A 20,916-nucleotide genomic window follows, 5' to 3' on the forward strand; every position below is an offset into this window, starting at 1 on the left:
GCAGCTTCGCAACCCAGTGCTCAACCGCTGCGCCACCGGGGAGGCCCTCCAAACTTGAGATTTTTAATGAAATGTTTACATTTCAAAAGGAGAGTAAAAAATCCATACTGTATAATGATTTTGGAAACTTTATCACTTCAACAAATTTAAAGAAAGCAATTTTGTGTTTTATCGATAAACTGCCCAGTGGGAGTTAGGGACGTAACATCCTTGATCTCGGGCACGGGAAACTGCAGAGAGCGGCTGCAGCAGAGCCCTGCTGTCACAAAAGGAGCAGCAGACAGTTACACCTTGAAGAGACCCCTCCACCTCCTGCCCCGTGCAGGCCAGTCCCTGGAGGGAGGAGCCCCATGTCAACACCTACAGAAGGGGCTCGGGATAGAGGGGTGTAGGGTAAGGTAAAAAAAGCATCAGGGCTTTTCTGCCCTCCCGCCATTAAGATAGATGGGGGAGCCCTGTGGTCCTGAACACATGCCTGATGGCGGCACCTGCAGCGGGTGCACCTGGGCTGAGGGACTGCGTTTACAAGGCGGCGGCAGGGAGACGCCAGCAGAGGCCCAGAATGAACGGAAGCCGAGAGAAGAAGAGAAGCAGAGAGAACGCCAGAGGGCCCAGATAGTGAGGACTTGCTGAGGGCTGGGAGTGTTGTAGAGCAACCCCGATACAAAACGGGGTGCTTAGGGGAGGACTGCCGGCCTCCCGGCCCCCCAGCACCCCTGCCTGCCGTGTGCCTGGTAATCCCAGTAAAAACCTGCAAAAGCACTGAGGCCTCTGACTCCTCCTTCACCCGGTCTGCTGGGTCAGAAATCCTGCCCAGCGCAGTTCCTGCCCTACAAGCGGCAAATCTCAGCTCCGAACCCCCTCCACGGCAGCACCCCACTCTGCAGGCTGGATTGTTTCCGAGCTAGTGCCCCCTCCGGCTGCCGGGCACGGCGCGGGCGTGCTGGAAAGACGGTTCAGATGCTGAGGGCTGAGGCCTGGGCGAGTGTTCAGATGTCCCTGATGGCAGGTCCCGCCCTCAGAGCCGAGCGGGCGCGGCCGCCCCCGCCGGACGGCGGCCAGGCCGGGGGCCGCGGGCGCGCCAGGGCCCCGAAGAGTCGCCCGCCGCGCAGGCGCAGGGCCTCGGCGTCCCCGCTCGGCGCCCGGAAGCGGCGGGGCCGGCCGGCGCCCCCGACGCACGCGCCCGGGGCCACTTCCTGCGGCTCTCTAGGCGCCCGCCGCGTCTCGGTGGCTCTCGGGCCTCCACCCAGTCCTCCCGCGGTCCCGCCTCCCCCTTCCGGCCGCCGGGATTTGCCGAGCTCTCGCGAGACCGGGGCCTCTTTCCAGGCCGGCGCTCAACCAGGTGGGTGCGCGGCCTCCGCTCCGCGGGGCGTTTTCGGCCGGCTTCGGCGCAGGCAGGGGTCGGGGCGAGCGCCGGGGTGGCGGGCCCTGCCCAGCGGGCGGGGATGCGGCCGATTCCCCGGCCCGGGGCCCCGGATGGCCTCTGCCGGCGGGCAGGGGCGCGCGGGCGGGCGGCGGCGGGGCGCGGGGGGCGGCGCACCCCGCTCAGCGCGCCCCCTTGCAGGAGGACGCCATGTTCAGCTCGAGCGCGAAGATCGTGAAGCCCAACGGCGAGAAGCCGGACGAGTTCGAGTCCGGCATCTCCCAGGCGCTCCTGGAGCTGGAGATGAACTCGGACCTGAAGGCGCAGCTGCGGGAGCTGAACATCACGGCGGCCAAGGTGCGGGGGCCGGGGCGCCCCGGGGACCCGGGCCGGCGGGGGGCGGCGGGGCCCGGGGTGTCCGCCTCCCGCAGCGGGGCTGCCCGCCCCCCGCCCGGGGCGCCTCTCGGCCCGGCTGGGGAGCCGCGCGCTCGGGTGTTCGGGGAGGGGCGGCCCGCGCGGTGCCCGCGGCCCGAGGCCCGGCGGCTGAGCTGAGACCGGCCCCCGCAGGAGATCGAGGTCGGCGGCGGGCGCAAGGCCATCATCATCTTCGTGCCGGTGCCGCAGCTGAAGTCCTTCCAGAAGATCCAGGTGCGGCTGGTGCGGGAGCTGGAGAAGAAGTTCAGCGGGAAGCACGTGGTCTTCATCGCGCAGGTGTGTGGGCCCGGCGCCTGCGGAGCTTCCCACTGGGCCAGAGGGGGCCGGGGCCTTGCTGGCTGCGGTGGGGGGCACAGCTCGGGGGGCTGCCCACGGGGAGCCACAGGACCGGCTGGCGGAGCGTCCTGCGCGGCTGGGTCAGGTGTGGGCAGCGGAAGAGGCCGGGGGTGTTTGTAGGGACGCGCAGAGAGCCGAGCACGGCTGCCGTCACACCTGGCCCGGGTGCGGGCAGGTCTGGGCGCAGGTGTCAGGCTGCTGGGGCTCCGGGGCGCTGGCGGGAAGGCAGTGGCCTGGTTCGCCTGAAAGGTCCCGTTGGGAGGGGGCGCGGGAAGCGGCGGCTCTCACTCAGCGGTGCGCTGCACCAGCTGCGGTTCTGCGGAAAGTGAGGAGGCGGGAGGCCTTCGTGGTGGCGCCCGTCGCTGTGCTCTCGAGCCTGGGACGATTGCGCTGCTGAGTCCGGTCTGCAGCGCCGCTTGGCTTGGCGGGCGCTTGGCTTGGCGGGCGGCAGCGCCCTGCGGGCTGGAAGGTGTCTTTCCTTGAACTTTGTCTCATGGTGATTCTTCCCTTGCAGAGGAGAATCCTGCCTAAGCCAACTCGGAAAAGCCGCACAAAAAATAAGCAGAAGCGCCCCAGGAGGTGAGGGGTTTGCCCGCGTCAAAGATGTGCCTGGTGTCCGCCGGCGTCCACGGCGAGGGCGGGCTGTTCTGGGGGGCTCCTGGTTTCCTTTGTGGCTGTGTCATTTAAAAGTTAGTTTTGGAGCAAAACCCAGGCTGAGGCAGTAAAGTTGGGTCTCTGCTCTCGGGCCCTGGTGTCGCCTCAGGTTCACCCGGGGCGGGCTCAGAGAGTGACGAGGCTGGGGGTGCTGTGGCCGCGGGTGCTGGACAGGCTTCGTGTCGCCGCCGCTGGGGCGGGAGTCGGCAGCGTGAGGCCAGTGTGGACGGGCTCCTCGAGCCAGGCCATTGGGTATTTCAGAGTCTGGTTTCACAGGCTGGTTCAGGGCCTGCGCCCGACTCTAGGGCCAGTCGGAGACACTCCGCTGTGGTTGCCGCCGCCAGCCAGAACATCCTCGGAGGGAAAGGGAGGGCCCCGCTTCGGGATCGGGGTGCTGGCCCAGGGTCTGCGTGTTGCCTGCGCGCTGGGTGGCGGTGCTGCTGAGGGTGGGGGCGGCGCACGCAGCTGCAGAGGCAGGTCATCCTCCCTTCTGGGCTGTTCGGGCTGTGTGACTGGCCCCTCAGCGCTGAGGCCTGAGGGGTGACCTGAGTTGCTACTTAGTCACCTGCTAGAGGAAGTGGCCGCGCTCCCCCCCCCAACCCCCCCCCCCGCCTCCCTCCCAAGTCACAGGACGGGCACGGGCTCGTCCTCTCTGGGGCGGTGCTGGGTCTCAGGGCCCCGGGTCCTGCGCCTGGCTGGGGGCAGCGGGGCCTTGGTGGGCAATTGGGAGCAGCAGAGTGGGAGCGCAGGGGGATCGTGTCTGATCCGCTGTGGGGAGCAAGACCCCCACAGAGCACCCCACCAGCAGCTGCACCGACCAGGCGCAGTGTCTGCTCAGCCTTGACCTTGCGCAGAGCGTTCCCCATGTCTGAAGTGACCTTTAAGCTCATGGGCCTGGGGCACTGATGGGGGAGGCGGCCCCCATGATGGGGGGTCCTCGGGCGTGGCCACAGGAGGTGGACAGCACTTCGGGGCGGGCCTTGCCTCTTGGGATGGCGGGAACAGGAGTGGTGTCGAGCGCGCTGGAGGGGTCTTCGGGAGGTGAGCCCTGTGGCCGCGGGGGTGGTTTGACTTGACCTCACTGGGGGGGGGGTGCGGGCTCGGAGGAGGAATCCTGCAGCGGTAGCTGCGGTGGCGTAGCTGACCGGGCAGAGCAGGAGTGGACCTGTTGATAAACAGACGTACCCGTCCCCCCTCCCGAGTCCCGGAGGCTGAGTGTGCGCTTACAGGGCGTCCTGAGAAGATGCGCCAGGTGTGGGGTGGCCATTCGGGGCGGGAAAGCCTCTAGTTTGAGAAGCGGCGCTGACTCCACCTCAGGAACCTGGGTTTGTTGTGGTTTCCCGTCGCGCGCTGGCCGGGTCTCACGTTGTCCCCCGCCCCCAGCCGCACGCTCACCGCCGTGCACGATGCCATCCTGGAGGACCTGGTCTTCCCGAGCGAGATCGTGGGCAAGAGGATCCGCGTGAAGCTGGACGGCAGCCGGCTCATCAAGGTGCACCTGGACAAGGCGCAGCAGAACAACGTGGAGCACAAGGTGCGGGGCCGCGGGGGCCGGCGGCGTCGGGGGCCGGACGGTCATGCACGCTCTGCCCGCTGGGCGGCCAGGGCAATGGAAGCGGAGTGAGTCCCGCTAGACTCGCAAGGCCGCCTGGGAGGGGAGCCTCGGGGGCCTGTCACCCTATTCTGGGCACCGGCCGCCAGGAAAGGCCGCACCGGGCCCCGGTTCACGCCGTCACTGCGCCTTCCACGCCGGCGTGTCGTGGAGCAGCCCGGCTATGAGTTGTCTCTTCTCTCGTAGGTTGAAACTTTTTCCGGCGTCTATAAGAAGCTCACAGGCAAGGATGTAAACTTCGAGTTCCCAGAGTTTCAGTTGTAAACAAATGACTGAATAAAATATTTAAAACGTTCTGGTTTGGGCACGTTTTTCAAAACTCGGGCGGTGTGGACACAGCTGTCTGCGTCTCCGGGGGCTTCCTGCCGAGGCCGGAGCATTTTGAGCCCAGCGCTGTAGCTTGTGCCGGGAAGTCGGACCTGTGAGGCACGTGCTCGGTGTCCGAGGGCCGGGCGGCGGCGCCTGCACCTGAGGACGCGGCTCCAGGAGCCCGGGGACCCCAGGCCTCCGCCCGCTCCCGGCCCCGGGAAGCCACTCTGCGCGGGACGGCTCAGGAGCCCGGCACAGGCTGCAGGAGTTCCTGGTAGAAACGGCGCTTTCCTCAGCGCGAGGCCTGGCGAGGAGCCCTTGACTTCACTGGGTTTTTACTATAAACATGAAAGCTGCCTCAGCCGTTTCTAAGACGGGTCGGCCAGCGGTCCAGAGCCTGGATCTGGTAGCCCCGGGCCCAGTCCCCGAGCCACACCTTCCACCCAACTGCCTCTGGTAAGTCCAGCGCGAGAGCAGGACCCTGTTGCTCCCCCCGTCCTGCAGCACAGATGCCACATGAGGTGAAAAGTCAGCGCCGGGAGCAGTCGGGCCCTCACCGGGCTGGACAGTGGGGCAGGAGCCCGAAGTGGACTCCGGTTGTGCCGAGTGGCTCTCAGGGATTCTTGGACCTTGAGAGGGTCGTCCACCTGTCCTGTTGGCTGGGGTGGAGCGGCGGCCACAGTGCGGGAGGCAGCCCCAGGCCCAGGTTCAGCTCACCACACCCTGCGCCCCACCCTGAGGCTCCCGCAGCTGGAGGGCCCTGCCCAGAGGGCCTAGTGGAAAGTGGGGATGGGGAGGCCTGGGGGCTGGGCTAGTGGGAAGGCCGCCCTTGGCAGGCACCCAGGGTGGGCCTCTGCCTCACCCCTCTGCTCTTCCCCTTTCTCTGCGGAGCTCTAGAGCCCATCCCTCCGCTCCCCCTGCTTTCCCTGTGCCTCTGCGGTCCCTCTCCCACGCCCGTCAAGGCTGCACGCGCTGTCCTTGAGCCCCTGCTCCTGGCATGTCTGCCTCGGCCTGTTGCTCACCTGTAAGGTGATGCTGCCGCCTTGTCGTGTCCCGTACCCACAGTAGTTGAACTTTCAGGAGTGGCCGGTGGCTGCGACCTCACCACCTGTGGGCTGCTGGGGGGTGTTCAGTTCTGTCAGTTCCAAAAGCTTAAGAGAACTGGGGGCCCTCAGCAAAGTGCCCACAGGTCTGAGGGTGCGCGGGGAGAGCAGCAGCTTGGGCTCTGCATTCAGAGCCGCTCTCCCGTCCGTCCTCTGTGACACGGCCTCACAGCCCCGCTTCCGGGCCCAGGTGCGCCCACACTGCTGAGGGGAGCAGCGGGGAGGCAGGAGAGGTCTGCTGCGCCCTGTGGGCAGCTCCCTGGCCGGGGATGGAACTCGTGCTGCAGAGGCTGTGGACAGCTTCATTGCTGCACCCCCCCCTGCAGTGACACTCAGGGCTAATGGCTGTTGCCATGGTCCCTGAGGTCCGGCGTGGGCAAGGAACCATGCGCGCAGGGGGAGAACAGCAAACTCCCTAAGATGCAGAGAAGCCGAATGCCTGCCAAGAGATAACGACCACCAGAAGCCGCCACAAAGATGGTTAAAAGAAATGCTGACCACCTGGAACCTTATCTCGCTTTCTCAAGGCCCACAAACTTTATTCTGCTACAACTGTCTCTCTAAAATCTTTCCTTTTTCTGGTCATTGATTGCTAATTAAAAAAACATACCTAATTTAATAATTAGGTTAATGCAAATGAAACATTACTAAACACTGTGTTATAATAGAATTGTTAGTATGTGCTTAACTTTAGTACCTTTGATATTAACTGCATTATAAAATAAATTCACCCATGACAATTAATTATGACAGAACAGTAGAAAGAATTTATAGCCTGTCCAATTAGGAATGAGGCTAGGTCCAGATGTAACTTCGGACATAAATCACTGCCCTGTCAATTAAGCTAAGTCTATGAGCAAACTGATCTCTTTGATGTTCACTGTTCCTATGCTTTTAGAAAAACATATATATACTGACCACTAGCTTAATAAAGACGCACTCAGATTTTCACTCTCTTGAAGTGTGTCTGTGTGTCATTTATTCATCGAATCCCTGACCACCCTGCGCAATCTCTCAACCCTGAGACGGCCTCATCGTCCATCGCTGTGCTGGTCCGCGGCACTTCATAGTGCGGTGCTTCACCTCTTGCGCCACCAGGGAGGCCCCCATAGAATATTCTTTGGGGTAAACAATTTTTCCAAGATGCTGTGGAACAAAGATGCCCCCGGAGCTGCAGGGGCGTGCGCTGCGCTGGTCTGGCTGGTGCCAGCCTGCCCCTGCCAGCCTCACCCCTCCCACCCTCACTCCCTGCTCCTGCACTTCAAAGAGGAACCAGGTGCCCCATCACCTCTGGGTGGGGCCGGCTTGCGGAAGTCCCCAGGCACAGGTGCCCATGAGGCCTGGTCTCCAGTGCGGGGACGGGCTGTGGGGCCGGGAGGGGCTCCTGTGCGCTTGGAGAGGTGGGGGTAGGCGCCCCGCGCCAAGGGAAAGGGGCCGGGCCCTGGCTCCCAGGGACTCTGGGAAAAGGAGGCCTTCAGGCTGGAGGGGGCAGCCTGGGTGAATGGCCTTGTGGACAAAGAGTCCTGGGTCAGTGGCCTCCAGGGTAAGTTCCCATCCAGAGACCGGCCGGCCTGTCCGGCCCGGTCCCCAGACTTGTCGGTTATCTCTGAGAAATGTAAACAGTGACGGAGGCCGGCCAGCTCTCGCCCCGACCCCCAGGCCGGCCACCGCGGGAGTTCGCGTTCACGATGGCAAAGGCCAGTCCCATGCCAAGCCTTCACGGTGTCGGCGAGGCCGAGGGAGGGAGCAAGTGGGGCTTCGGGGAGGTGACCGTCTCGCCCCGCCGGACAGACACCCCACCCGCTTCATCCCAGCGCCCGCGTGGGGCCGTGCTGCCTGCCCAGGACTGGGCGAGAGCCCACTGCTTGCAGCCACCTCAGCCGGGCAGGCTCCTCGCGGATGCGGGCCGATGACAAGAGACGGTCGGGCCCTAGGGGTCTGTGACGCCTCCAAGGCTGAATCAGGGCACCGCACTCGGGCAGAGCAGCCGCAGGAGACAGGCCGGGGCGGGAGGTGGGTGGTACCAAGCCCAGGGCCCTGTGATGGGCTCCCCCTCCCTCCCTCTCCCCGCTCCTGTGTTGTCTCCTGGCCTCCCTCTGGCCAATGATCTCTCCTGCATGGGCATTTACGGCATCCGTGCCCGGCTCTCGGCCCTGGGGTGAAGCCCGGGGGCGAGCCCGGCCGCTGCATTCCCCTCCCCCTGCAGGTGCCGTCCTTCTCCAGGCCCAGGGCAACCCAAACCCAAATGCGGTGTCTTCCCCCGTCCGGCTGAAGGCGTCGGGGCAGCCAGGGGTGCCGCGTTGAAGAGGGGTCCCCTCAGCACGATGGACGCGGGGGCCTGGCCACTCTTGGGGGGCTGTTGTCACACAGCGCTCAGCAGCCCCCCTCCCCTGCAGGGTGCCCTCCTGGGGTCACCCCCAGAACGCCGCCTCATGTCCCCAGGGGCGTGGGACTGAGCTGAGTCCCCGGGTTGCTCTGGGTTGAAGGCGACTGTCTGTGGCCGCCTGCCCGCAGGTTCCGGCGGAGGACGCTGTGGCCTTCGGGGGAGGCTGCTCTGCGTGGCACTGGCCGGGGGCGTCGAGGCCGCAGCCGAGGAGGCCCAGCGAGGACCTGGCCTTCCGCCGCCCCGAGGACGCCCGGGCCCGGCAAGGCTCAGGGGCCGGTGAACGCGGGGGCGGTGTGGGTGGAGGACACGGCTCCAGGACCCCGCGGCCCTTGACTCGGCTGGGAGAAGTACTCCGGGGAGCGCGGGGGTGCGGAGGGGTGGCCGCTGCGTCCGTTCCCATCGTGCTCTCCTGGTCTCGGTGCCCTTCGGTTTCTGTTCACGAACTGTGGTTCCTGCCAGTGACGGGGCGGGGTCAGTCAGCTGCCTGGCTTCGCGGGGTGCTGCTCCGCTGCTTCTCAGGTGGCCTTTTTTTTTTTTTTTTTAAATAAACCAACTTAAAAATTTTTTTTAAAGATTTATTTATTTACGCAGACAAGGCGTAATTTATTTACAGGACACAGGCCAGAGGTGTGGGGGGTGGGAGAATTCACCAGAGAGAGCGGGGAGCAGAACAGGCAGGCTGACCGGAATACACTGCCGAGGGGAGCAGCGGGGAGACAGGAGGGGTCTGTGGCGCCCTGTGGGTAGCTCCCTGGCCGGGGATTGAACAGAGGCTGCAGACAGCTTCACAGCACTGCACTCAACCCCCTGCGCCACCAGGGAGGCCCCTAAATTTTTTTTTAATTTATTTTTGTGTAAAAGAGCTGGGGTGCAGGCCAGAGTTGGGGGGGGTGGAGGACTCCCCAGAGACAGAGTGGGGAGCAGAACAGGAGGGGTCTGCTGCACCCGGTGGGCAGCTCCCTGGCCGGGATGGACTCAGGCCACAGTGGTGAGAGCCTGAGACTGAACCCCCAGGCCTCCGGGCAGCCGCAGGCGGTGTTTCGAATGCCGTCAACAAATGGCTGCTTTACATGATTTGCCACGGAATTTGCTAAATTGTAAGTCATTCTGCTGTCCTTTGGGGAAAACGCCAGCTGCGGGGAGGAAGCTGGCTAGAAGGCGGGACCTTGCAGCCTCGGGCAGGCGCCGTGGCGGGAGTGGGGCAGCGGCTCCGTCCTGGGCTCGCGCCAGAGCAGGGAAAGCTTCACACAGGTCCGAGCCGCACGTCCGGGCAGCGTCAGTCACAGCAGCTGAAACACAGAAGTGGCCCCACGTCGGCCCCTTGGCTTGTGGGCGCCAGCGCCCCGGGGCTCTGTGTTTGCCTCCAGCCTGCTGCCTTCGGTGCCGGGGTGGGTGAGAGGGTGCGGGCGGACGGCCTGGCTGGCCCTGCTCCGAGGAGGACGCCCCATCCTTCCGCCCAGTGCGAGGTGCATGTCAGCTCTTCAAAGAGCAGACGGTCTTCGCCAAGCTGGGGACACGCCGCTCCAGCCCGTCTTTCTGGGAGTTTTTTAAATCGTGAAAGTGTTGAATTTTGTCAAATGCTTCTCTGCGTCAGCCGACGGGACGTGTGGCCTCCCGGTCAGCGCCCCTGGCGGCTGTGGCCCAGCTCGGCCTGCCCGCCCCCCTGCGCCTCCTGTCCCAGCCGAGTCACCGTGGGGGCTTTGCCCGCGCGTCCCCGGGGCTGGCCGCAGCTGTTGGCACTCGCGGTGCTGGCCGGTGCTCCCTCCCCGGGCCTTGGGTGGACTCACCCTCAGAGCCAGCGGCCCAGAGGCCGGAGGCCCAGCCCCCCACTCTGGCCCTGACTCCACAGTCAGTGTCGGCCGTGGCCCCAGGAGGTGCCGGCTCACGCAGCGTTTAGGGAGACGGCAGCGCGGCCAGCCGGGGCCCCGTGAGGGGCTGGGGCGGGGTGAGGCCCAGGTGGAGAAGGGCAGGGGGCTGTCCGCTGTGTTTCCTTCAGCCCGCCGGGCGCCAGTGGACGCCGTCACGCGGTATGCTTAGATTCTCAAAAAAGAAAAAGAAAATTGAAAAGCAGGAAGGCGAAAAAGGCGCCTGGCCTGGGTGAGGGCTGAGAGCTGGGGACCCCGAGGCCGGCCCCCCCGAGCGCTGCGTCCCCCTGGTCCCCGACCCTCTTCCTGCAGCAGGACCACGATGAGCCTCAGACAGGAAGCTGCCGAGATAAGAGCCGCCTGCCGATTTGCTGGGCAGCCGGCAGCCCCGCGCTGGCCTCTGTGGCCGGCGCGCTGTAAATACAGCCATGGGGGCCCGGGCAGGCGCAGTGTCCTCCAGGCCCCCGCGGTCAGGACGCCCTGCGCCCAGCCTGCACCTCAGGTAGGGATGCTGGTCTGCAGGGGCCGGCAGGGGGGTGCTGAGGCGGGTGGGGGGAGACTCTTGGGTCCCTGCCCAGAGGACGTGGTCAGCAGTCAGGCCTGAGCCCCGAGGGTCGGCTTCCCCCGAGGAGCCCGGCAGGGAGGAGGCCTGGCCTGTTCCTGGACAGACGGTGCACAGTGGAAGGGCCGAGCGCTTCCTTCCTGGCTCCCAGGACGTGCTGCTGCGCGGGCTGGGGGTCAGCGTGGCCTGTCCACGGGGCTACAGCAAGGAGGACCAGGCGTGGGGGCGGCTCGGGCTCATGGGGGGACTCGAGGCCCTTTCAAGGGCGGCCGCCATCTTGCCCCCAGAGACTGGGTGTGGGGCCGGGCCGGGCCGGGCCGGGGCGCCTCCTGCTCACGGAAGGCCGGGTCTGAGCCGAGGGCGGCCTCGCGGCCCCTGGCTGGCCAAGCCTCCACGGCGGGATGCCACCCCACGCCACTGACAGGCTTGAGACTCTTTACACCACACAGAGCATTTCGGGGTGGCCTGCTTGCAACTGGAGAGCGAGGGAAGGCCTCTCGGGGTCAGAAAACACTAAGAACAACGTGAGCGTTGGCTGGGCCCATGGGTGTCGCTGGAGCACACCCGGTGGAGCTCCCGCTGGCCGGGCCTTCGGGTCAGAGTGGAAATGCGCGACACCTGCTCGCTCGCGTCTCAGTGGCGCCACCTTTTCGGTGCTGTCTCCTCCGCTCAGACCTGGTCCCACGGAGAACTCCAGTGAGGTCCTCCCTGGCCTGCAAAGGGCCTCATGACCGCAGTTGTGGCCGGGGCGGCGGGAGCTGGGAGATAAGGACGCTGGCCCGCAGAGGTCAGCCTGGCCCTCGCGTTTATAAAACAAAATTCCTCCTGTAAGCGGCCAGGAAGGAGCCAGAGCCGGGGGAGGCTCCCGGAGCCTGCCTGCCCACCCCCGCCCCCAGCAGGCCCGCAGCCCCCGCGAGGAGATGCAGGGGAGCAGCGCGTGCGGGTGGGGATGCGTGAAGGGCCTGGCCCCAGGCGCCCCCTCCCTGCCCACCTCCTTTCTGGGAGGTGGAGCCTGGCCCTGAGGCTGCCCTTGAGCTCAGCTTCTCCGAGGGGCAGCCAGAGTGCCCCTCGGCCAGGCCGGGCAATGCTGTCCAGCGGGAGCACCCTCCTTGTCAGCTGTGGCACGCAGGGTCCGGCTCCATCCGCAGTGCCATGGAGCGGGTGTCCGCTGGCCCGAGCCCACCGGCGCCATCACAGAGTGGGCCGGGTCCCGAGAGCGACGCATCGGCTACCGGGCGGGAGCGGCTGACTGGCCTGCGAGACGCCGTGGTGCCCTGCGGTTAGGGATTCCAGGCTGGGGCCAGCCGCAATGTCCAGGCTGCGTCCCCCTCCAGGGAGCCCCCCCAACAGGCCCACGCACGACGAGGAGGCGGTGACGCAGGGGACGCTGTGGCCGGGGTCTGGCCCCTGGTCAGCCAACGCACCGCTGTCCTGGGACATGGGCCGGACGCCGCATGGGGCCCCTGGTGCTCACCTGCACTTCCTGCGCAGCCCTGGGGGGGCCGCTCTGCAGACGGGGACCCGTGGTGTCCTGCCTGTTAAGTGGACAGCAGGGGCGAAGGTCTGCGGCCATCCCCACACTTTGGTTTAAAGGACGTGTAGCCAGGCCACTGCCCCCGCGCCCTCTGCGTGGGCGGTGCCAGCCTGGCCCCAGCACCAGGGGCCCCCAGGGCTGTGTCCGCTTGCCCAGCCCGAGATCGGGACGCCCAGTCCAAGGCAGAGCTTGGCCTGCCCGCTGCTGCGTGGGCCTTCTTCAGGGCCGAGCGGCCGGCGGCCACAGACAGAGGTTAAGGGGGGGGACCCTGGGCCTGGATTCTGGGGCCTCTCCCCTGCACGCGGCTTTTTCTCCCTCAGGCTGGGGGCTTCTCAAGCTCTGACACGGGGACAGAGGGCCGGGGTGTCCCCCGGAGCCACCGAGCCCACCAGAGGCCCCCTCAGGTCCAGGTGGCTCTCGGGAGACCTGGGCAGCAGCCCTTCCTGGGGCCCGTCACGCTGCCCTCCGTGCCCGGGTACAGCTGGGCATTTCCTGCGGACATGGACCAAGGGCTAAGCAGCCGGCTCCCTGCGTCCCCCCCGCAGCTCCCAGGGCCCCTCAGGTCCCCTCCTCCGTGGGGACGCCCCTTCCGGGCACCCGGGCCTGCTGCTGCGCAGGCGGTGCCTGTCCTGACCTCTGCTCCTGCCCGCTCCAGAGGCTCCGCCCGCCGGCCCAGGGGTCTGGACTGGCCGTGAAACTCACGGTGGAGGTTTAAATTGAGGGAGCGGGCGTGAGCTTGGGGAGGGCCGGGCTGCCCGGTGCCCGTGTCGGGTCTGGTTACTGCCGTGGCCCCTCGCACAGGAGCCCATGTCCGGCCTGCACTCACCATGAAGAGGGCTCTGCTGCTTGCCGGCCTGGCCGTGCTGTCGCTGCTCCTGCCTGCGTGTCCTCAGCAGACGCCCGAGGACGCCTGCTCCCTGCAGATCCTCGTGCCCGGCCTCAAAGGTGAGCCCGCCCTGCGCGGGGAGTGGGGGTTGCTGCAGGGCCGCCTGAGCTGCAGCCAGGCCCGCTCCGGGGGTCTCGGCAGAGTCAACAACCGTCAGCCAACCTCAGGTCAGCCTGCCTCAGTTTCCCCAGTTGGACATCGAGGGACAGGCCAGCCCAGAGGGCTCTTGGCGAGGGGCCACGTGGTGCGGAGGGCGGGGCGGGGCCTGCGGACAGGCTGGGGAAGGGCCCGTGGGTCAGGGGCGGGGAGCGGCCGCCCCGACAGCCCCGACCTGTGACTTCTCCGCAGGGGATGCCGGAGAGAAGGGAGACAAGGGCGCGCCCGGCCGGCCGGGAAGAGTGGGCCCCACGGGAGAGAAAGGTACCCGCTGCCCAGGTCTGCCCAGCGCCCTGCGGGGGTGGGGGGTGGGGGCGGGGCCGTCCCTGTGGAGACCCCAGGACCGAGCGCCCAGGTCCTGACCCAGAAACCTGGAGTGCGTGTGTGGGGTGACCCCTGCGAGGCCGAGGCCAGCGCCGCGGGCCTCCCTCCTCTGCCAGTGGGGCTGTGGTGAGCGTGACGCCCTCAGGGGCAGCCGTGGAGTGTGCGAGCGAGGGGCGGTTGCGGTCGGGGAGTGTGAGCGCGCACAAGGGGGGGTGTGTGGTTGGGAGCCCGCGAGTGAGGGGCAGGTGTGCTGTGGGGGCGCGCGAGCGAGGGCGGGTGCATGGGGTTCCAGGCGAGCCCAGGACAGCCCTGCCGCCCCGCCCCGCCCCCTCGGCCAGCGGCCTGGCTGACAGCGGCTCGCGCCCAGCAGCGGGGCTCCGGGCCGGGCTTATGCTGTGCCTCCGCACCGCGGGCCCACACTGCAGGTCTGCAACGCGGGTCTACACTGCGGGTCCACACTGCGCCCCCCACCCATGCTCCCTGACCCGGTGACGCTCTGTGGGGCCAGGGGGCTCTTTGCTGCTGGCGAGTGGGGTCAGGACTCGGGAGAGGCGGCGGCGGAGCAAGGGCTCCTGGCCCCTTCCCCGGTGGGGGTGGCTGCACCCTGGGGCGTCCACCCACAGGACGCGCCGCCGGGTCTGCGTGAGCCTCGGGCGAGAACTGGGCGCCAGCGCTGGAGGTTTGGGTGGAGGAGAGAACGGGCCGCAGGCCCTGCAGCAGCGGCGGCACGCAGTGGGGTGTGGGATGGGGCCTGGGGGTCCGTCTGCGGCCTCGGGGTCGAGCGCAGGGCCGGGTGAGGAGTCGGGGCACCCCGCGGCTGCGCGCCCGCACCCACAGTTTGCCTCTCCCGGGACCGGCGGAGAGGGCCGCGGTGCCCCCGGCCTGCTGCCAGCGGCAGCGCCCGGGTGTGTCTCCCCGCGGACCCGCGCTGCGGGGTGGCCGGCCGGGTTCCGGGGCTTGGGCCGAGCCCGCGCTGAGCTGCCGCTCGGAGTCTCCGAGGAGGCCGAGTTCCGGCGGCTCTTCCTGCCCCGGCCCCGCTGCACAGCACCGAGTGATCTCGCCGTTAAAATTAATCGGAGCTCCCGGGCGGGCGGTCCCGGGCGCCGAGGGGCGGGCGCCCCTGTCACCCCAGGAGCGGTTGCGCAGCCCCTCCCCCTCCCGCCGCCCCAGCAGATGCATCTCCCCAGCACGCGAGCGGGCCAGGCCTGTCTGCAGAGCTGCCCCGCCCCGGGCCACAGGGAGCCCCTGGGGGCGGCCGGCTCCCCTCGGACCCCTCTGACAGCCGCTGGGCTTGCCGCCCCCCTGCCTTTCTGCCCAGGGCTAGTTTCCAAGAAACGTCTGCGAGTTAAATCGGCTGAGTGACCCGCCGTGGACTGTCCGGGGCGGGCTGCTTGCTTCCTCCCTGCACACAGGGATGGGACGAGGAGCGGCTGGCCGGGGGTGCTGGGGGCAGGTGGGGTGGTGGGCGGTGCCCACCGGCTCTGCAGTCCCAGTACATGGGGTTCTCACATTCAGCCACTTACACGGATGCAGACGCGGGGTTCTGTGGCCCACAAGCAGGCAAGTGCAGACCTGCATACGCCATGCACACACATGTGAGCACACGGGCGTGCATGTCCACACAGGTGCATGCACACACACTTGTGTGCAAGTTATGTGTACACAGCAGACACCCACAATCTGTTCATGTATGCATATGGGTGCCACACACACACCTGCACACATGAGCAGTGCACACACCTGCAGGGGGGCACACACCTGCGTATGCATGCAGCCTGGGTGCACACACCTGTGCATACCTTGTCGTGGGTGCAGTGCAGTGTGTAGGGCACACACAGGCGTGTGTATGTATGTAGGTGTGTGTATCTGTGCACGTAGGTGCGGGTGCGTGCGCGCGAGTGCGACGGGCCAGGTGGACCCCGTGCATTGGCCCACCACCCTCTCTTTGTCCTGCAGGCGACTCGGGTGACAAAGGGCAGAAGGGCAGCGTGGGCCGCCACGGGAAGATGGGCCCCATCGGCTCCAAAGGTACTCGCCACCGCTGCCCAGGCCCCAAGGCCTTGCCGGCTCTTATTCCGTCTGCTTGATGCGCGTCCGCGGCTGCACTTGGGGCCAACAAGTCGCCGGGCGCAGGGCTGTCTGCCCAGCTCAGCTCCTGGGCACCGGGGAGACTTGGGGTTCTCAGGAGGGGGCGGCCCGGGCGCAGCAGGCATGGGGGTGGCTCCCCGGGGCACCCTGCCCTCGCCACCAGGAGAGGCGGAGAGCTGGAGACGGGCCGGCAGGTGGGCCTGCCTCAGCCCACAGTTCTGCCCTCGCCGGCCCCTGCTGGACAGATGCTCTCTGGCCCCGGCAGAAAGCTTTCTGGCTTGCCCCAGGCCCTCGCTGGACTCCCGGGAAGGGCACCGGGGTGAAGAGGGCAGTGGCCCCAGAGAGTCGTCCCAGGGGTCTCCCCCATCCGTCGTGGCCCTAGCAGGGGGCCGTGGCGGGGGCTTGGGAGGGTGCTGTGTCTGCCCACGCAGGGGCCAGGCTCTGGGGCCTCCCGACCTGCTGGTGGCCTGAGCTGCAAGCAAGTTAGGCGGCCACAGGCCCCTCCCCACCCCGTGGCTCCCGCAGGAGGGGCCCTTGGCCCCAGCGGGTGCTCCGCTCACTCTGCGGTACCTGCGTCCTGGCCGGTGGGGCAGCTGCTGGGGGTCGCTCATCTGCAGACGAGCAGGGCCGAGAGGGAAGGGGGTGCTCAAGGGACATTGCAGAAAGACGCTGGGGACATAAAACTGGCCGTTCTCACGCTGTCTAAGAGGCTTTGGCGGCGTGGAGTTGCTGGCACGGGGTCTCTGCTGTGGCCTGTGTCCAGCCCCCAGGGGTCCCCCGGTGTGTCCGCTTGCATTCCACGCGGACCCCGTGCAGCTCTTCCCGAAAATGGGATCGCGGGAGCGTAGCCCTCTGCCCTGACTGGCATCTCAGTGCCTCAGTGTCCTCAAGTCCTTTTGCCTCCTGGCAGAGTGCACGGCCTCCCGCTGAGGCTGGACAGTCTGGTGCGGAGGGTCGGTGCTGCTGCGGCTCCGGGGTGGACAGGCCAGTGCGTGCAGGGAGGGGTGTGGGCGCAAAGTGCTGCCACCAGGGAGACCTGCGGGGCTCTGGCTGCGATGGGCCTCCCCGAGACTGTCCTCCGGGCCGCACTTCCCTGCCAGCGCCACGCCCCGGTGTGGACAGGCGAACACAGGACATGGCTGCACGGAGCCGCCCCTCCACCGCCCCTGTGGGGAGATGCGCTTCGGGATTATTCCTGGGGCTCGGGCATAAACACTGCCGTCTGATTTCAGAGGCGCTCGGCAGCTCCCTGCCGCGATTCTGGCTCTAAGCAGAGGCCTGCGGGCCGGGGTCCGAGCGGGATCGCAGGCCCCCACGGCCGTCTCCCCAGCGCCCAATGCCCGTGTCCCCCAGGCCCGCTGCGCCCAGGCCGCCCCTCAGCCGGACACTGCCCCCTGCCGGCCGCGTCCTCCCCAGCCTCTGCCGGGGTGGGCATCGGAGGGGACTCCGGAGACCCCACCCGGGGGCAAGGGCTCAGGGCCCGAGCCCCACCGTGGCCCAGCAGCACCCGGAACTTCCCAGAACCCACAGGAAGCTCTTCTGATGACCCCGCGGCCCATGCAGGCAGTGCTCCAAGCAGGGGGCCCCGGGGCCCCAGGACCCCACGACAGCAGGGCCCGGGCTGCCCTGGCCAGCGCCCGCGGGCCGGGGGACTTGAGCTGCCTCTCCCCTGCAGGCGAGAAGGGGGACGCCGGCGACGCAGGACCTCCCGGCCCCGGTGGAGAACCAGGTAGGGCCCGGCCCAGGAGGGTGAAAGGGTGAACTGGCCCCAGGCAGGAAGCAGAGCCTCCCGCTGATCTGCCCAGACGCGGCCCCAGGCCACCTCCTCCCGCGTGCGCCCCCGCCCGGCCACCCTGCGCCCCTTGCCCCTGGCCCTGCAGCCCTCAGGCTGCGCCCCATCCTCGCTCCGCGCCGGGCCGGTCGGGTCGCTCGGCCTCCTGGGCTGTCCCGCCGCGGGCTGCGCCTCCGCCGACGCTCAACCCGCAACCCGGGCCGGCGCGGTGCGGCTGGCGGCCTGCGGGCACCCGGGGCGCGCGGGGAGGCCCCGCGGACGGGCGGCGCTGCTGGGGTGTGCGGCGGGCGTGGCCGGGGCTGGGGGCGCGCAGAGCCCGGGGGCCCGGCACGGGGAGGGGCTCAGCAGGGGCCGGCCTCGCGCCCGCTGCCCCCGGAGACGAGGCTGGGCCGGGCCGTGCTCCCGCGCGCGCAGGTGCCTGGAGCAGCAGCGACACGGGGGCGCGAACCCCGCGGCCGAGCCATCCCCCCCTGCCCCCCCCCCGCCGGCCCCTCCCTGCGCGCCCCTCAGGCCACCGCCCTCCGGTCAGGCCCGGGGCGGCTTCTTGGTTCTCCCCAGAGCCCTCCCCTGCCGCCCGGCCTGGGGGCCCTGCCCTGGGGCCTCGCCTGGAGCGTCTGCCTGGGCCCGCTGGCCCCTCCGCCGGCCTCACCTGCTTCCCGAGGCCCTGGGGACGCCCCGCACCCCCCTGCCGCTCTGGAGCTGTGCGGACCTCGGGTGCCGCCCTCCTGCCCCGCCCGCCCCTCTCCCGGCCCCGGGCCGCGCTCCCGGACGGCGCGCAGACCCTTCCCGCCTCCCACAGGCCCGAGGGGGCTCCCCTCCGCTCGCCCCGAAGCGCCACTGCCCAGGCAGAGCCGGGCCCACCTCCCGCTGGCCAGCCCCCCAGGCCCGCGGCCGCGCTCCCCCCGCCCTCCCCAGCGCCGTCTGCGTCCTGGGGGCGCCCGCAGGAGCCGGACCCGCGCTCCCCCAGGCCCCTCCCGCCGCGGAGGGGTGTCCGGGCGCCCGCGTCCCGGTCCTCGCACGCTCTCCCACCCCCGGCCCGCAGCCGCCCGCCGCGCTGCCGAGACCCGCCCGTCGGGGCGTCGGGGCGCAGCGCCCCTTGCGCGAGGCTTCACCTCGGGCCGGCCGGGTCTCCGCAGGCATCCCCTGCGAGTGCAGCCAGCTGCGGAAGGCCATCGGGGAGATGGACAACCAGGTCTCCCAGCTGACCGCCGAGCTGAAGTTCATAAAAAGCGGTACGTGCCCGAGCGCCCTCCCCCAGCCCGCGCCCCGCCCCGCCCCGCCCCGCGCCCGCGCCCCTCCAGCACCCCTCCAGCACCCCTCCAGCTGGCGCGGCCTCGCGGCTCCAGGCCCCGCCCCTCCGCCCGCGCCCCGCCCCGCCGGCTCCAGGCTCCGCCCCGCCGGCTCCAGGCCCCGCCCCACCGGCTCCAGGCCCCGCCCCTCCGCCCGCGCCCCGCCCCGCCGGCTCCAGGCTCCGCCCCACCAGCTCCAGGCCCCGCCCCTGCGCCACGCCCCGCCGACTCCAGGCCCCGCCCCGCCGGCTCCAGGCTCCGCCCCACCGGTTCCAGGCCCCGCCCCTCCAGCTCCAGGCCCCGCCCCACCGGCTCCAGGCCCCGCCCCGCCGGCTCCAGGCCCCGCCCCTCCGCCCGCGCCCCGCCCCACCGGCTCCAGCCCCCGCCCCTGCGCCCCGCCCCACCGGCTCCAGGCCCCGCCCCGCCGGCTCCAGGCCCCGCCCCGCCGGCTCCAGGCCCCGCCCCGCCGGCTCCAGGCCCCGCCCCTCCGGCTCCAGGCTCCGCCCCCCGCGCGGGCCGCAGCTCTGGGCTCACCTGCCACCCCCCCCACGCGCCCCCCTCGCCCCCCCCGCAGCCGTGGCCGGCGTGCGCGAGTCCGAGCACAAGCTCTACCTGCTGGTGAAGGAGGAGAAGCGCTACGCGGACGCGCAGCTGGCCTGCCAGGGCCGCGGCGGCCACCTCGGCATGCCCAAGGACGAGGCCGCCAACCGCCTGATGGCCGCCTACCTGGCGCAGGCCGGCCTGGCGCGCGTCTTCATCGGCATCAACGACCTGGAGCGCGAGGGCACCTTCGTCTACGCCGACCGCTCGCCCATGCAGACCTTCCAGCGCTGGCGCAGCGGCGAGCCCAACGACGCGGCCGACGGCGAGGACTGCGTGGAGCTGGAGGCCTCGGGCGGCTGGAACGACGTGGCCTGCCACGCCGCGCTGCACTTCCTCTGCGAGTTCGACAAGGAGCGCGTGTGAGGCCGCGCCCGCCGCCCGCCGCCCCGGGGACCCGCCCGCCCGCCGGGCCCCCCCGCCCTGGGTCCGCTTCTGTAACCGGCATTAAACGCACGTTCCTCCGCCGCCTCGCGTGGGGCCGCCCTGCCGCTCCCGGCCAGATTCCAGGGAGGGGCAGAAACTCCGAGGGGGCGGGCGGGGCGCGCCGGCCCTGGGGCTCGGCTGTCCCAGCCGGTGTCCGCCCGCGCGGGGGTGAGGACCGTCCACCCGGGACCCGCCCCACGCTGGGCTCCGCTCGCCTCCCGGAGGACAGGCGTGGCCAGGGCCCGAGGGGGGCCGCCGGTCAGCAGGCCCGCGCCGGGACCCCCGACACCGCGTCACCAGGGCACCGGCCCGCGGAGGGGACGGGGATGGGAGCAGGGTGGGGAGCAGGGCGCCTGCGGGAGGACCCCACGGCCCCCACAGCTCCACTCTGCACCCCGCATCCCCGGTGACAGGGGTAACACCCCCACTTCTGTCAGCAGCACAAGGAGTGCTCATGGGCAGAGCCGGCCGGGGAGGGATCCCCGGGGCCTCCTGTCCTGAGGGTCACAGGGGGGGGTCTGACCAGCGGCTCTACCAGACGCCCTGTGAAGGGAGCTGGTGCAGCTGGCCGGCCCGGAAGCCACGCGAGGCCCTGTCTGCTGCCTCCCGGGAAGGAGGGGCTGGCCGTGGCAGTGGGCGGCTGTCCTCTGTTGTGGAGACGGCCTCCCGGCGGGCAGGCCACACGCAGCCCTGCCCGGGCTGCCTGCCACACGCCCAGGGCCGAGCTCGGGACGTAGGTGGCACCTGGCTGGCCGGGGCAGGCGTGGGCAGGTCCTGGGTGGCCAGGACTACTGGGAGCCTGGTGGGCTCGTGGCGGTCAGCAAGGAGAGAGGACACACCCTGTCTGGAAGTTGCTGTGGACACTGGTCATGTCAGGAAGCCCCTGGCCCAGGCCGGCGCAGACCCACGGGCTCCCCGAGTCTGATGTGCGCCTGTGGGGGTGGACGCACGCTCTCTGTCTTCAGGGAGCAGGAGGTGGGCCCAGCGCCCGCCATGCAGGAGCCGCCACTGTCCACACCCGGCCCGGCAGTTGGCGCTGCAGGCGTGTGGCCCACCTGCCCAGAGCTGTGGCCTGGCCTTGGGGCCCCTCCTGCCCCAGGCCCTGCGTGGTCAGGCAGGAGCCCAGGAGCGGCCTGGGCAGGGAGGGCGACAGCCTGACCTCCAGCAGCTGCAGGTCGCGGGCCTGACCCTGTGTG

At 69.3% G+C, this 20,916-nt stretch overlaps 2 protein-coding genes across 3 annotated transcripts; both read left to right on the top strand.

Moving 5' to 3' along the window:
- The first annotated feature begins 1,346 nt into the window (after positions 1–1,346).
- RPS7 (ribosomal protein S7) lies at positions 1,347–4,677 on the top strand. The gene is made up of 5 exons (XM_084235809.1): positions 1,347–1,720; positions 1,931–2,074; positions 2,649–2,713; positions 4,172–4,322; positions 4,587–4,677. The coding sequence occupies exons 1-5, from the start codon at positions 1,574–1,576 to the stop codon at positions 4,662–4,664; spliced, it is 585 nt and encodes a 194-aa protein (XP_084091935.1). The 5' UTR covers positions 1,347–1,573; the 3' UTR covers positions 4,665–4,677.
- Positions 4,678–12,793: 8,116 nt separating this feature from the next.
- COLEC11 (collectin subfamily member 11) lies at positions 12,794–19,660 on the top strand (the record flags this gene model as incomplete). Of its 2 annotated transcripts, none has more annotated exons than XM_084234651.1 (6): positions 12,794–13,104; positions 13,394–13,465; positions 15,482–15,553; positions 17,289–17,342; positions 18,542–18,637; positions 19,251–19,660. In XM_084234651.1, exons 1-6 carry the CDS (start codon positions 12,987–12,989, stop codon positions 19,658–19,660), a joined length of 822 nt encoding a protein of 273 aa, XP_084090777.1. In that variant the 5' UTR covers positions 12,794–12,986. The 2 variants fall into 2 exon arrangements, with proteins under 2 accessions (XP_084090777.1, XP_084090778.1); XM_084234652.1 differs by having other exon boundaries at positions 19,269–19,660.
- Positions 19,661–20,916: the final 1,256 nt, after the last annotated feature.

The sequence above is a fragment of the Talpa europaea genome (genome assembly GCF_964194135.1).
Source record: "Talpa europaea genome assembly, chromosome: 6".
In the NCBI taxonomy this organism is placed as follows: Eukaryota; Metazoa; Chordata; class Mammalia; order Eulipotyphla; family Talpidae; genus Talpa; species Talpa europaea.